The sequence below is a fragment of the Danio rerio genome, chromosome 9 (genome assembly GCF_052040795.2).
Source record: "Danio rerio strain M-AB ecotype USA chromosome 9, GRCz13ab, whole genome shotgun sequence".
Classification (NCBI taxonomy): Eukaryota; Metazoa; Chordata; class Actinopteri; order Cypriniformes; family Danionidae; genus Danio; species Danio rerio.
This window is the reverse complement of record NC_141029.1, coordinates 57,665,001-57,680,855: the sequence shown is the minus strand read 5'-3', so window position 1 is coordinate 57,680,855 and position 15,855 is coordinate 57,665,001. Positions and strand designations below refer to the sequence as shown.

The 15,855-nt window shown below is 39.6% G+C and overlaps 1 protein-coding gene across 12 annotated transcripts in view; it reads right to left on the bottom strand.

Annotated features, from left to right (window-relative positions):
• Positions 1-15,855, bottom strand: part of LOC100535716 (anosmin-1) — a 105,021-nt gene that overhangs the window by 15,068 nt on the left and 74,098 nt on the right. For all 12 annotated transcript variants that reach the window (XR_015499964.1, XR_015499965.1, XR_015499967.1 and 9 more), the window contains 2 exons: positions 12,903-12,991; positions 10,194-10,365 (listed from right to left, as the gene is read on the bottom strand). Coding sequence is in view for 2 of the 12 variants with exons in the window: in XM_087268519.1 (XP_087124645.1) it covers positions 10,194-10,365; positions 12,903-12,991 (261 nt within the window). In the remaining 10 variants the exon portion in view is untranslated. The remainder of the gene's footprint in view (positions 1-10,193; positions 10,366-12,902; positions 12,992-15,855) is intronic.

Below are 15,855 nucleotides of genomic sequence, written 5' to 3'. Positions count from 1 at the left end.
AACCTATTCAACGTCATGGTAGGAGTGTAAATTTACAACACACTCACAAGTGCAACATCCTGGATCTCTGGAACTGAATTTGCAACCTAGTTGTTTTGCAAAAGAATCTTTTTGAAAGTTTATCACCTTTACTGGACTTTTGGAACATTTTGAAATGTTTTAAGTGAATGTTTTATTTTCATTTTTATTTTATTTGTACATTGTTCCTTTAGAGTGTTCATTCGTTGAAATTTTTGAATCTTTATAGAGAGAGGTTAACTGATTTAAGAAGGGAAATCTTGATTATATGTTAAATAATAATACAATTTTAATATTGTATTATTAACTTACATTTGCAAACCTTTAATATAGTACTGTTATTAGCATATTAATATTATATTATTGTTATAATAGTAACCAAAATATAATATTAGCCTTAACAATAGAAAAACAGAAAAAACAACAATATTAACTTACCTTATTAGTGATATAGCCTGTGAAGAAAGAGAAGTGTTATTAGAGAGTGTAAATAAGATTGAGGTCATTAGATAAGTGTGAAAAAACCTAGAATTTGTTTTATTTATTTATTTTTATTTATTTATTTATTTTATATTTCTGTGAACATTTTACAATACAATCTTTTAATATTCTTACCTCTGTGTCCGAGTCCTTCACTGTTGTTGTATCTTCTCTCTCTTTGGAGGAATTTAGACTTCTGAGCATCTGGTCCATTGATTAAATCTTATAATACATTTGTGTACCGAGGATTACATACCAAAAAGTGGCGAGAGCCAGCCAGGAGAGAGATTGCAACAACAGTGTCTAATTACAGTATTCGAGTTCACTATAAGTATTACAAATCGGAGAGAACTTTAACGTCATGGATATCATAGAAAAAGAGAATGTAGATATCTCAAAAACAGTGATTGTGGGTGGAATGACACTGACTGAGACAGACTCAGATTTAGAGTCATGGCTTTTAAGATATGGTAGTATTAACCGACATCTTCTAATTGATGACCCTGACTGTGAGTTTCATCGACATGCTATCATAGAGTTTACACATAACTCCGCGATGAAAACATTGATGCCTCTTTTGCCTTTAACTGTAGTTAGTATGTCAAACCCAAGTACCACTTTCATGGTACGTGCTTTAAGTTGCGTTTATTCCCATATTGCTAGTGATAGTGCTACTAATGGATATCTGGAGGAATTGCAAAACATTGCTAGTTTTAGTGGGAAATCGATTGAGGAGGTACTCCAAACAGAGTTACTGAAGATGAAATTTGGCCCTTCTCATGCTGAATCACTACCTGTTTTGGATAAAAATCTTGAATTTCCAAATGCAGCACGTTCTCAAATACTTGATCGTAGCACAGTCAGTTTACCAAATAGACTGCTGTCCCCAGTCATATCACAAAGTGTGATTACTGAACAAACAGCTTTTCCTTCATCTAGAATTTCACCATTTCATGAAGTTGAGTCAACAAATTCAAAAAACCTGTCCAAGGAAAGCCTTAACCATAGAAGTACTAAACCCACAGTAACAGTGTCATCCCATCCAGCACTTACCATGGATATAATTGATCCTCCTAGCGTGCAAAAGGTAGTAGTTGAGCATATTGTCCGCACAAATGACACAGCTCCAATGCACCATACCTCTTTTCGCCTCCGATCTTTCTCTGGAAAAATTCCTAGACCTGTTAATGAGCCAGATTTTGACACTTGGCGTGCCAGTGTTGATCTCCTACTGACAGATCCTTCTATATCTGACTTAAATCGAGCCAGAAGAATCATAGACAGTCTGCTTCCCCCTGCTGCAGATATTGTTAAACATGTCTCCCCTAACAGTTTACCTGCAGTATATCTAGAATTGCTGGAGTCTGTATATGGCTCTGTAGAAGATGGAGATGAGTTATTAGCCAGATTTATGAATAGCTTCCAAAACAATGGTGAGAAGCCTTCAACTTACCTGCACAGATTACAAGTTCTCTTAAGCACAGCTATTCGACGAGGTGGGATATTTGAAGAAGAGAGAAACCGATATCTTCTAAAGCAGTTTTGTCGCGGCTGTTGGGACAGTTCCCTCATTACTGACCTTCAATTAGAAAGGAGAAAAGCCACTCCTCCTTCATTTGCAGAATTAGTAGTTCTCATCCGTACAGAAGAAGATAAAAATGCCTCTAAAGAAGAAAGAATGAGAAAACATTTAGGGCTAAATAAACACTATCCTGCCCCCTCGAAATTCAGACTGTCAGCTCACCAGATATCTGCCCACCAAAGTGAAACGCAGGATGATCAAACTGACACATCTCTCGCAAAGCAAGTGTGTGAACTTCAAGCTCAAGTTGTTGCACTGCAAAAGCATTCAAGCCAGAAAGAAAAGAAAAAAAATGCAAAACCAGATGAAGTGAGTGAGCTGAGAAATGTTGTCACTGAGTTACAGGCACAGATTACAGCCATGCAAACTACAGCCACTCCAAAAATTAAAAGTGATGTAGAAGCAACTGAAATTGCTGACTTAAAGAAACAGATTGCTGATTTAAAGGTTCAACTGACTGCCCCTGATACGTATAGAAACCGCACCAGAAACTTGCTGCCTGAACCTAGAGCAACAGATTGTTACAGAGCTAGTAAACTACCTGAAAGTAGACCTCGTCCGGGGTATTGTTTTAGATGTGCGGAAGATGGTCATCTTGCCAGCAGCTGTAGTAATGCTCCTGACCCTACTAAAGTTGCTGAGAAAAAACGCAAGTTAAGGGAGCGACAAGCCCAGTGGGATACCCAACAAGTAGCAATCATGAATCCTTTAAACTGAGGACGGTCTCTGTAGAGGGGCATACAGAGACTAAAAGAAATAATAATTGCCCTGAGAAACGTAAACAATTGTTCAACCAAAATGCGTGTGACGCACCCCCTTTGAGAAATTTACCAAGAGGATTAGTGGGAGTGAAGTGTACTGCCCAAATAACTGTTGGTAATAAAAGAGTTTCCTGCCTTCTGGACACAGGGTCCCAAGTAACTACTGTTCCCTGGTCATTTTATCAAGAGAATTTATCAAATTGTCCACTTAAATCATTGGATAACTTGCTGGAAGTGGAAGGGGCAAATGGTCAAACAGTGCCTTATCTTGGATATGTGGAATTGACTCTTAAGTTTCCCAGAGAGTTCCTTGGAACAGAGACAGAAGTGCCCACTTTAGCCCTGGTAGTCCCAGATTTGATGAACACTCCCCAAGTTCTAATTGGCACAAATTCATTAGATGCTCTTTACAGCAACTATGTCCAACAATCTGCTTCCTTTCCTCAATCTAACTTCCATGGTTACCGTGCAGTACAAAAAGTTTTAGAAGCAAGATACAAACAAGCAAGTGCTGATGTAGTGGGCTGTATCAAATTCAAGGGACATGTTCCAGAGGTAGTACCTGCAGGATGTACAGTGGTTCTTGATGGACATGTTCTAGTTAATTGTCCTCACGTAGGAAAATGTGTAGCTCTAGAGTCACCAACTTCACCCGCTTTACCTGGTGGTTTGCTAGTTGCCAGCTGTTTGCATTCCTTACCCAGCAAAAGGCATCAACAGTTACCAGTTGTGTTACGGAATGAAACTCAGACCGACATTACCATCTATCCCAGAACTATAATTGCTGAATTGCGGGCAGTCCAAGAAGTAATAAAGAGTGGGCCAGTAAATTCCAGCACTGTCAATAAAGAACTTTGTGCTTGTTCCAATCTCAAATTTGACTTTGAAAATTCCCCATTGACACCTGAATGGAAGAAACGAATAATGGATCAATTAAATTCCATGCCTGAAGTCTTCGCCTTGCATGACTTAGATTATGGACATACAAACAAAGTCACTCACCGAATAAAGCTTAATGATGAGACTCCTTTCAAACACAGACCTCGACCCATACATCCTCAGGACATTGATGCAGTACGAAAACATTTGCAAGACTTGTTAGCAGCTGGAATTATCCGAGAGTCAGAATCCCCCTTTGCCTCCCCCATAGTAGTTGTAAGAAAGAAAGACAATTCTGTACGTCTTTGCATTGACTTCAGAAAGCTAAACTCACAAACCATTAAAGATGCCTATGCCCTGCCAAATCTGGAAGAGGTCTTTTCAGCACTAACTGGTTCAAAATGGTTCTCTGTCCTTGACTTAAAATCAGGATATTATCAGATTGAGATGGAGGAAGCTGACAAAAGTAAAACTGCCTTTGTGTGTCCCTTGGGGTTCTGGGAGTTCAATAGGATGCCCCAAGGCATTACCAATGCCCCAAGTACGTTTCAAAGGCTGATGGAAAGATGCATGGGTGACTTGAATAGAAAAGAGGTGTTGGTCTTCATCGATGATCTGATCATTTTCTCTGAAAGTTTAGAAGAGCATGAATCAAGGCTGATGCATGTTTTGAAAAGGCTCAAAGAATATGGACTGAAGCTATCGCCTGAAAAGTGCAAGTTTTTCCAGACTTCTGTTCGATACCTTGGTAATATTGTATCAGAAAATGGAGTGGAGACTGATCCAGTGAAAATCGAGGCCCTAAAAACCTGGCCAAGACCAAGAAATCTCAAAGAATTAAGATCTTTTCTGGGATTTTCTGGATACTATAGGAGGTTCATTCAGGATTATTCCAAGATAATCAAACCCCTTAATGACCTCACAGTAGGGTATCCACCTCTTCAAAAACGTCACCTACAAGAGAACAAGAATAAGCAATATCTGGACCCCAAAAAGGAATTCGGAGACAGATGGAATCAGCCCTGTCAACAGGCCTTTGACATGATTATTGAGAAACTCACCTCTGCACCTGTTCTGGGATTTGCAGACCCAAAGCTTCCTTATGTTCTGCATACTGACGCCAGTAACACTGGGCTTGGGGCAGCCTTATACCAGAAACAAGAGGGACAAATGCGGGTCATTGCTTTTGCAAGCAGAGGGTTGACAAGAAGTGAAAGCCGGTATCCAGCTCACAAGCTAGAATTTCTAGCTCTTAAATGGGCAGTCACATCTAAATTCAGTGACTATTTGTATGGAACAGAATTTGTGGTCGTAACTGATAGCAACCCTTTAACTTACATTCTGACATCTGCAAAGCTTGATGCTACCAGTTATCGCTGGTTGTCAAGTCTGTCCACTTACAATTTCAAGCTCCAGTATAGGGCTGGAAGTCAAAACTGTGATGCAGATGGCCTTTCAAGACGACCACATGGTGAGCTTTTAGATGACCCTGCATCTCAGAAAGAGAGAGAGAGAATTAAACAGTTTACCCTTCATCATTTAGATGAATTTGGAGTTGAAGATTCTCTTATCCTCCCAGAGGCCATAAAAGCCATCTGTGATCGACATCAGATTGGAAATTCCTCACATAAATGCAAATTTTCCAACCCTTCCATTGCCCTTGTTGAGTCCTTAGCCCTGCATGCAGATGTATTACCAACTGAGTTTGAACAAGAAAATGAGCATGGTCTTCCAGTCATTCCTTACCTGTCTAACGAGGAGTTAAAGAGACAGCAGAGAATGGATCCTGATCTCAAATTCATTATTGATTGTTTACAGCGGAATGAAAAACCTTCTAGTTCAAAAGACCAATCGTTTGCTGTTACTCTGTGGATAAGGGAATGGAGCAGATTAGAATTAAGGGATGGATTGCTTTATAGGAAGAAGCAAGATCAGGAAAGCACTCACTATCAATTAGCCTTACCTGTAGCTTTACGTGGAACAGTGTTGAAGAGTCTCCATAATGATATGGGACACATGGGCATGGAGAGGACACTTGACCTTGTCAGAACCAGATTCTTTTGGCCAAAAATGTCATCATCTGTTGAAGAGAAAATTAAGACATGTGAGAGATGTGTACGTAGAAAAGCGTTTCCTGAAAAAGCAGCTGAAATGATGAACATCAAGACTACCAGACCATTGGAGTTGGTCTGTATGGACTTCTTGTCTTTAGAGCCAGATCAGAGTAACACCAAAGATATATTAGTTATTACAGATCACTTCACCAAATATGCGGTGGCTGTGCCTACCAGAAACCAGAAGGCGCAGACTGTGGCTAGATGTTTATGGGAAAACTTTCTAGTACATTATGGATTTCCGGAAAGACTGCACAGTGATCAAGGACGAGATTTTGAGTCAAGCCTCATCAAAGAGCTATGTCTCGTCGCAGGTATACACAAAGTGAGAACTACTCCTTACCACCCAAGAGGAAATCCAGTGGAGAGATTCAATAGGACCCTTCTCCAAATGTTGGGTACTCTTGAAAACAAAAAGAAGTCGTGCTGGAAGGAGTTTGTCAAGCCTTTGGTGCATGCCTACAATTGCACTCGAAATGATGTAACAGGATACACTCCCTATGAACTTATGTTTGGTAGACAGCCCAGGCTGCCAGTCGACTTAGCCTTTGGGTTACCTGTGGATCGTTCTACCAAATCCCACTCTCAGTATGTAAAAGATCTGAAAGAAGGTTTAAGAGAGAGCTATGAAATTGCCATCAAAAACTCTGCAAAAGTAGCCCAACGTAACAAGCGCAGATTTGACAAACATGTGGTTGTTTCTACTCTTGACGTGGGAGATAAAGTCCTTGTGCGAAATTTGAGGCTAAGAGGCAAGAACAAACTGGCAGACAAATGGGAACCAGATGTCTATGTAGTTATCCGTAAAGCTGGAGATCTCCCAGTATATGTTGTCCAGCCTGACGGAAAGACCGGTCCAGTTCGAACTTTACACAGAGACTTACTTCGACCTTGTGGATATTTGTCTGAAAATGAAATTGAAGAAATGAGTCCTCCAAATGTTCAACGTAAGCCCAGAACTAGGTCTAGCTCTGCTCTAGAATATGCTCCCAAAGAACATCAAATGAGTGATCAGTCAGAATCTGAGGATGACTCTTTATATATTAGAAATGCAGGACGCCAGTTGGAATCCATTACAACGACTGTGTTACCTTCATCACAAAGTCCAGTGCTTGTAAGGAACTTACCTGGCATGGAGCCCATTGAACCACTCCCTGTCGTAGTGAACCCTGAAAAAGAAACCTTACCTGATTCCAGATTAGAAGAAGACTTAACTGAAAATCAAAGAGATGATGTCAGTGAGAATTTCTTACCTGTGCTGAACCCTGCTGATATTGACCCCAAAGAAATTGAACCTGAAAGAAGTGGAAATAGTGTTGAAGGACAGATCCATAGAAGGGCGCTTGAATTAGATCCTGTTGATGTATCCCATTCTAATGATCAAAATCCACATGTCAAAAATGTTTCAAGTAACCAGCCAATAGTGGATGAAGACCTAGATACCAGTGGCCCTAGAGGCTCAAAAAGGCAATGTAGACCTCCTAATAAGCTTGAGTATCATAAACTAGGAAATCCCTTGACACTAGTCATTCAGTCCTTACTACAAGGTCTGAGTTCTGCCTTTACCACATCGTTAGAAGAACCCATACTCACTAGAGATCAGCCCTTTGTTGTGCCAGACCCTTTTCCAATTGCAGTGACAACCCAACCCCGTACATGCCCGAGGACGTGCCTGAATTCAGGGGGGGAATGTGTAACCCAGGTTACTAGTGGGTAGTATACAGCAATAGAGCAAATAGAAATATGAGGAAAAAACATTGGCAGAATACTCGATTAAATAATATACATTAAAATTATTTACTTATATAAATAATTTATAATAGAGTATTATACAGCATTCAAGGGAATAGTGCTTTAGAATGACATCATCGTGCCTTACACTATAGCAGCAGATCAGCTTTCCAAACAATAACAAATCTCGCTTGTCTGTTAGCTTGTGTTTACCGTTGCTATGGTGATTCAGTGTTCGCAAGGGAAAGCAGAGATGATTGAGAGAAGAAAAAAACAAGATTTGTTTCTGAGAGTGAAATCTGCACACGAGTGCCACCTGGAGTTTTCCTATTTTTTTTCGCTTTGATTTTGAATGTTTCCTTGGCCAGGTTTTTTTTTTTTTGTTTGGTTTTGTTCGTTTGTGCATCTTCTTCTGGTTTTTCATCGGTGAGATGTTCTATTGACGTCAGTTGCTGGATGTGATCTGCTCTGGATTCGAATTAATTGAAGTTTGAACTCTTTTCTGGATTTGGATTGTCTCAACTTCCATCGGCGTGTCTCATTGTGGAGTTGGACTGGCGAGCCTCCCATTGAGTGGATTCTTTGGATACACCTGTTGAAAAGATACAAAGTAAAACCTATTCAACGTCATGGTAGGAGTGTAAATTTACAACACACTCACAAGTGCAACATCCTGGATCTCTGGAACTGAATTTGCAACCTAGTTGTTTTGCAAAAGAATCTTTTTGAAAGTTTATCACCTTTACTGGACTTTTGGAACATTTTGAAATGTTTTAAGTGAATGTTTTATTTTCATTTTTATTTTATTTGTACATTGTTCCTTTAGAGTGTTCATTCGTTGAAATTTTTGAATCTTTATAGAGAGAGGTTAACTGATTTAAGAAGGGAAATCTTGATTATATGTTAAATAATAATACAATTTTAATATTGTATTATTAACTTACATTTGCAAACCTTTAATATAGTACTGTTATTAGCATATTAATATTATATTATTGTTATAATAGTAACCAAAATATAATATTAGCCTTAACAATAGAAAAACAGAAAAAACAACAATATTAACTTACCTTATTAGTGATATAGCCTGTGAAGAAAGAGAAGTGTTATTAGAGAGTGTAAATAAGATTGAGGTCATTAGATAAGTGTGAAAAAACCTAGAATTTGTTTTATTTATTTATTTTTATTTATTTATTTATTTTATATTTCTGTGAACATTTTACAATACAATCTTTTAATATTCTTACCTCTGTGTCCGAGTCCTTCACTGTTGTTGTATCTTCTCTCTCTTTGGAGGAATTTAGACTTCTGAGCATCTGGTCCATTGATTAAATCTTATAATACATTTGTGTACCGAGGGTTACATATATATATATATATATATATATATATATATATATATATATATATATATATATATATATATATATATATATATATATGTGTGTGTATATATATATATATATATATATATATATATATATGTATATATATATATATATATATATATATGTATATGTATATGTATATATATATATATATATATATATATGTATATATATATATATATATATATATATATATGTATGTATATATATATATATATACATTTCTTCAGAGACATTTAGAAAATAAACCTAATTGAAATGAAATATTAATAATAATAATAACAAATAAATGCATAATAAAATTGCAAAAACATATTGAAATGACTATGACAGAATATCAACGATGTTATAAAAACAATGGTATAAGAGAAAAAGGAGAGACTTATTTATTAATATTTTTTTTAAAAGAATAAGTATATTTATTCTCATATTTTCTTGTCTTTTTATTATATCATATTTGTTATTGTTTATTTTAATTTATAAACGCAACATTTTTAAATATAAAACATTGTTCTAAAAAACTAGAACAATAAATCAACAGTACTAGCTGAACAGTATTCTGAACTTTGATGCTGATGATACACAGGGCAACGGTCTAAATATTGTTGCCAGACAACTTTGGGAAATGATGCCATAAATGGGCAACCAGGTCAGACACAGGGCAACAAATTAGGGCAACAGGGCACAGACACAATATTGTTGCCCAATCTAAATAGGAAAGCATCATCGCTCTGCAAAATAGCCAGGAAACATTGCTCAGAAGTTGCCCTGTGTATCATCAGCATGGAGCCTTTTTTAGATTTGCGTGTTCGTCTGCTGCAGAAGTGGTGTGTAAACTCAGAGCTCAGTGAAAAGGAGAGTACAACAAATTCTACAATCCTATTGGCTGAAATAATGACAGAAAAGCTCCAGGATGGTGTTATCAAGACTTTCAGAAGAGGAAAACAATAGTGTGAGACTGATAACGGCAGCCAGAAGAGAGAATAATGTCAGATTTACAGTCCTGCACCCCATACACACTGCATTACACACACCTCACACACAAGCGGACATTCGCCTTTTGTAGTTTGATGGAAAGATGATATGATACAGACATAAACACATGTTAATGTTCATACGATTTTAGAAATTAATCTGAATATTAAAAACGTTCAAGGATTTAAGATGCTGATGACCGTTAAACATTACTTGTGAAAATGGTGCATTAAATGCCATTGATCCTGAAATGCTGTTCTCTCACCAGCGTCTCCAGCACAGGCGATGGGTTTGATGCTCTTGCTCCTCAGAGTGGCGCAGGATGGCGTCAGAAAGCTGGTGCTCTCGCCTTTAGAGCGTCGCCTGGCATTGAGGGTGTGAACCGTCACCCTGTACTTACAGGAGAACAGCAGGCTGGGGAGATTCATGAAGTTCTCCTGCAAAACACGAGCACATTCATCAAACACACAGACAGATGAGAGTAAAACTGATGCTGGAACACTGCTGGGGTCATTCAGTGCTGGAGGCAGGGTTCATTCCCACACAATCATCCTGATTCTGTATTATTGTTTAGTCTTTAACATATAATTTTGTTTAATGCTGGGGTCACACCAGAGGACCATTCACAGCCTCCAGTTTGCCCATCTCTGCTTTAGAGACATTACTGCAGAGTAATAGCAATACAATCCATTACAATACTTAAGAAACTGATCAGCTACAACCTAGCAACCACTAAAACACAATAGCATCACTACAGAAGCACCCTGGCAACCAGCCAAGACACAACAGAAACACTTTAGAAACTGAATAGCTACACCTGATCAACCACTGAAAACACAGAAGAACCCTGATAAAAGCACCCTGGCAACCAAATAGAACTGTACAATGGCAACACCCAGGCAACCAATGAGAATACTTTAGAAATTGAATTGCTTCACCCTAGCAACCACCTAAAACACAATAGCAACCCCATATAAGCACCCTAGCAACCAACCAGAACTGCACCATAGCAACCCTTCAGCAACACCATGGCAACCTATGAGAACACCTTAAAAATTTAATGGCTACACCATAGCAACCACTTAAAACACTATAGCAAACCCCATATAAGCACACTGGCAAACACCCAGAACTATATCATACTGTAGCAACCCCACAGCAACACCCTAGCAACCAATGAGAACAATGAAGATATTGACCAGCCACACCCTAGCAACCACTTAAAACACAATAGCAACCCTATAGACCCATCCTGACAACCAGTCAAAACATCAAAGAAACAAAACTGCAGAGTTGCACCATAACAACCCCCACAGAAACACCCTGGCAACTAATGAGAACACCTTAGAAACTGAATAGCTACACCATAGCAACTACTTAGAACACAATAGCAACCCCATATAAGCACACTGACAACCAACCAGAACTGCACTATAGCCACCCTACAGCAACACCCTAGCAACCAATGAGAACACCTTAGATAATGACCAGCCACACCCTAGCAGCCATTTAAAACACAATAGCAACCCCATAGAGGCATCCTGACAACCAACCAGAAAATAATAGAAAACTGCAGAGTTTTGCGCTTGAAACATTTAACTAGAACTGTACCATAGCAACTCCACAGCAATACCCTGGCAACAAATGAGAATACTTTAGAAATTGAATTTCTACACCCTAGCAACCACTCAAAACAAAATAACAATCCCATATAAGCACCCTAGCAACTAACCAGACTCTCACTATTTCAACCCCACAGCAAACCATGGCAACCAATGAGAACACATTAGAAACTGAATAGCTACACCATAGCAACCACTTAAAACACAATAGCAACCCCATAAAAGCACACTGGCAACCAACCAGAACTGTATCATAGCAACCCTACAGCAACACCCTGGCAACCAATGAGAACACCTTAGATAATAACCAGCCACACCCTAGAAACCTCTTAAACACAACAGCAACCCCATATAAGCCCACTGACAACCAACCACAACTGTACCATAACAACCCCACAGCAACCCCCTGGCAACCAATCAGAACACTTTAGAAACTGAATAGGTACACCATATCAACCACTTAAAACACAAAAGAACCCCATTTAAGCACCTTGGTAACAAGCAGAACCCAATTAGAACCAAAACTGTATTGCTGCACCGTAGCAATACCCGGGCAACCGAAGAGAACGCCTTAGAAACTACATAGTAACACCCTAGCAACCTCTTAAAAAACAATGGAACCCCAAAAAAGCAACCATGCAACCAGCCAAACCAACTACAACCAAAACTGTAAAGCTGCACCATAGCAACACCCGGGTAACCAAAGAAAATGCCTTGGAAACTACATAGCAACACCCTAACAACCACTTAAAACACAATAGTAACCCCATTTAAGCAACCTGGCAACCAGCCAAAACAAATCTGTCACAAAACTACAAAATTGCACCATAGCAACACCCTAGCAACCAACCTGAACACCTTAACTTTGTATCGATGCAATCCAAAACATCCCATCAGCGTCTGCACAGTAAAACCACCATCAGATTCACTTTGAAAAAGGGAAATTGTTTTAACGTTATGCAACAGGATGAAGCATGTTAAGCATCCAGATCTGCGAGTCTCTAGTAGTGGAACCGGCTCTGGGCTGCAGGTTAAGGTTCCGGGGGGGCCGGAGGGGGTTTGATGAATTCAATCCCACTTCCTGGAAAAGTCATTTTAATGCATGTGTTTTATTAGGCACTGGACCACATTTGACCACATCATCTGAAACAACACTGGCTAATTTGCTCCCAATAATGAAGAGAAATGAGTCCTCGGTCCCGTAAGAGGCTGCGTTTATGGAGAGCAGGAGACTTGTTCACTGAGCTCTTGGCTGATGCTGCGGACAATCATAAATACACACACACACAAACACACCACACACACACACACACACACACACAAAATAAAGTTTCAGTGTAAAACACACTAACCTGAGTCACGGATTTCTCTGCTGCTCGGCTCTGGTTGTGGCTGCAGTATTCAGGCATCCACTGAACATGATAACGGCTGGATGAGGCATCTGCACACATAACACAAACACTGATCTCAATGCACACTCACTGGCCACTTTATTAGGTACACCTGTCCAACTGCTCGTTAGGCAGGGCAAGTTTATTTATATAGCACATTTCATACACAGTGGCAATTCAAAGTGCTTTACACTTGGAGAAGATTGGAGAAACGTTGCCTGCTCTGATGAGTCTGCATTTCTGCTGACACATTCGGACGGTCAGGTCAGAATTTGGCCTCAACAACATGAAAGCATGGATCATCCTGCCTTGTATCAGCGGTTCAGGCTGGTGGTGGTGGTGTAATGGTGTGGGGGAGATTTTCTTTGGGTCCATTAGTACCAATTGAGCATCAACGCCACAGCCTACCTGAGTATTGCTGCTGACCATGTCCATCCCTTTATGAGCACAGTGTCTCCATCTTCTGATGGCTACTTCCAGCAGGATAACGCAGCATGTCATAAAGCTCAATCATCTCAGACTGGTTTCTTGAACATGACGATGAGTTCACTGTACTCAAATGGCCTCCACAGTCACCAGAGCTCAATCCAATAGAGCAGCTTTGGGATGTGGTGGAACAGGAAACTGGCATCATGGATGTGCAGCTGACAAATATGCAGCAACTGCATATTGGGTAATTAAATGATCGGTAATTAAAAGGGAAAAATAGAATAAATAAATATTTTTACATTAGACACACATCTGATGCTTTTATTTGCAGCAGCTCCACGTCCACAACTTCACACATTGGGTTAAGTTATGATCAGTCTCCGTGTTCAGTCCATTAATTCCACTGTATCTGTTCAGCTGAGGGAACAGAACCAACCCCGTGATGTCAGACACAGCGATATTCCAAGATGGCGGCGCTCTAGCTCTAAAATTTCTAGTAAAACATGCTGTTTTCTGCTAAATGCTGACATTAATCGAGTTTGTTTAATATTTTTCTATTAAAGTGGATCCCAATGTACAAAATAAGGTAAACTTGATCGAGTGCTTCAGTTTCCCTATAAATATCTGGAAAAATATCAAGGTATTTTAACGCTTCAGAAGAGCCCAAAACTTACATACAGTACCAGTAAAAGTAAAACACAGTTCAGAAACATCAAAGCAATGATAAAAAAAACATCTTTGTAATGTCAATGCACAAAGAAAGCGATTTGCAATGCAAACAAGCCAGTAGATGAAAGGAAAGTGCAAAAGAAATGTTTAGGAAAGGCAGAAGTGCATCTCTAACTGCAGGGGAGCGAGAGCAACCTGAGACAGAGTAAACAACAGCAGTATACGAGCTGTTGGCTGAACGTCTCCATCAAGCGTTTATCATCATAAAATACCTGCGAGCGTTTCTTGGAAGGAATAATTAGAGCAAACAGCGGGCCGAGGCTGAGTTGATTGGCCATTACAGAACAGTAGAAACTGACTGCGCTAATCAGCAGTGTTTATGCAGCGCCTGCAGTTTATTATTCATCAAGCTGCGCCGTTTGGATGTCGAATGATACATTTCAGATTAATAATTGAGGTGCACTGGCTCGGGCCCTTCTGAGGGACTCGACAGCCAGATAAAAGCAGGCTTTGAAGACGCCGACGTGAAGCTTGAACATTTCTGGAAGAAGAAGGAAAAAAAAGCAACCGCAGATGGAGGAGAAGAAAAACACACCGAGTAGAATAAACAAGTGCTGAAATCTGAAAACACTCATTCGCGCATGGGTTCAGAAGAACGATAGAATCTCAAGTTTATCATGAACTAAAATACACTCACTGGCCACTTTATTAGGTACACCTTACTAGTACCGGGTTGGACCCCCTTTTGCCTTCAGATCTGCCTTAATCCTTCATTGCAGAGATTCTACAAGCTACTGGAAATATTCCTCAGAGATTTTGCTCCATATTGTCATGATAGCATCACACAGTTGCTGCAGATTTGTCGGCTGCACATCCATGATGCCAATCTCCCGTTCCACCACATCCCAAAGCTGCTCTATTGGATTGAGCTCTGGTGACTGTGGAGGCCATTTGAGTACAGTGAACTCATCGCCATGTTCACCAGTCTGAGATGATTGAGCTTCATGACATGCTGCGTTATCCTGCTGGAAGTAGCCATCAGAAGATGGAGACACTGTGCTCATAAAGGGATGGACATGGTCAGCAGCAATACTCAGGTAGGCTGTGGCGTTGATGCTCAATTGGTACTAATGGACCCAAAGAAAATCTCCCCCACACCATTACACCACCACCACCAGCCTGAACCGCTGATACAAGGCAGGATGATCCATGCTTTCATGCTGTTGAGGCCAAATTGTGAGTCGAGCATCCGAATGTGTCAGCAGAAATGGAGACTCATCAGAGCAGCAACGTTTCTCCAATCTTCTATTGTCTATTGTGCATTTGCGCCCACAGAACTGCCACTCCCTGAATATTTCCTCTTTGTCGGAGCATTCTCTGTAAACCCTAGAGATGGTTGTGCGTGAAAATCCCAGTAGATCAGCAGTTTCTGAAATAGCAGCCCGTCTGACACCATCAACCATGTCACGTTGAAAGTCTCTTAAATCTCCTTCCTTCCCCATTCTGATGCTCGCTTTGAACTGCAGCAGATCCTCTTGACCATGCTTACATGACTAAATGCATTGAGTTGCTGCCATGTGATTGGCTGATTACAAATTTGTGTTATTGAGACGTCGGACAGGTGTACTTAATAAAGAGGCTAGTGAGTGTGTATGTATATATATATATAGTTGAAGTCAGAATTATTACTAATCATAATAATAATAATTATTATAACTAAACATAATAGTGTTAATAACTCATCTCTAATAATTTATTTTATCTTTGTCATGATGACCGTAAATAATATTTGACTAGATATTCTTCCAAGACACTT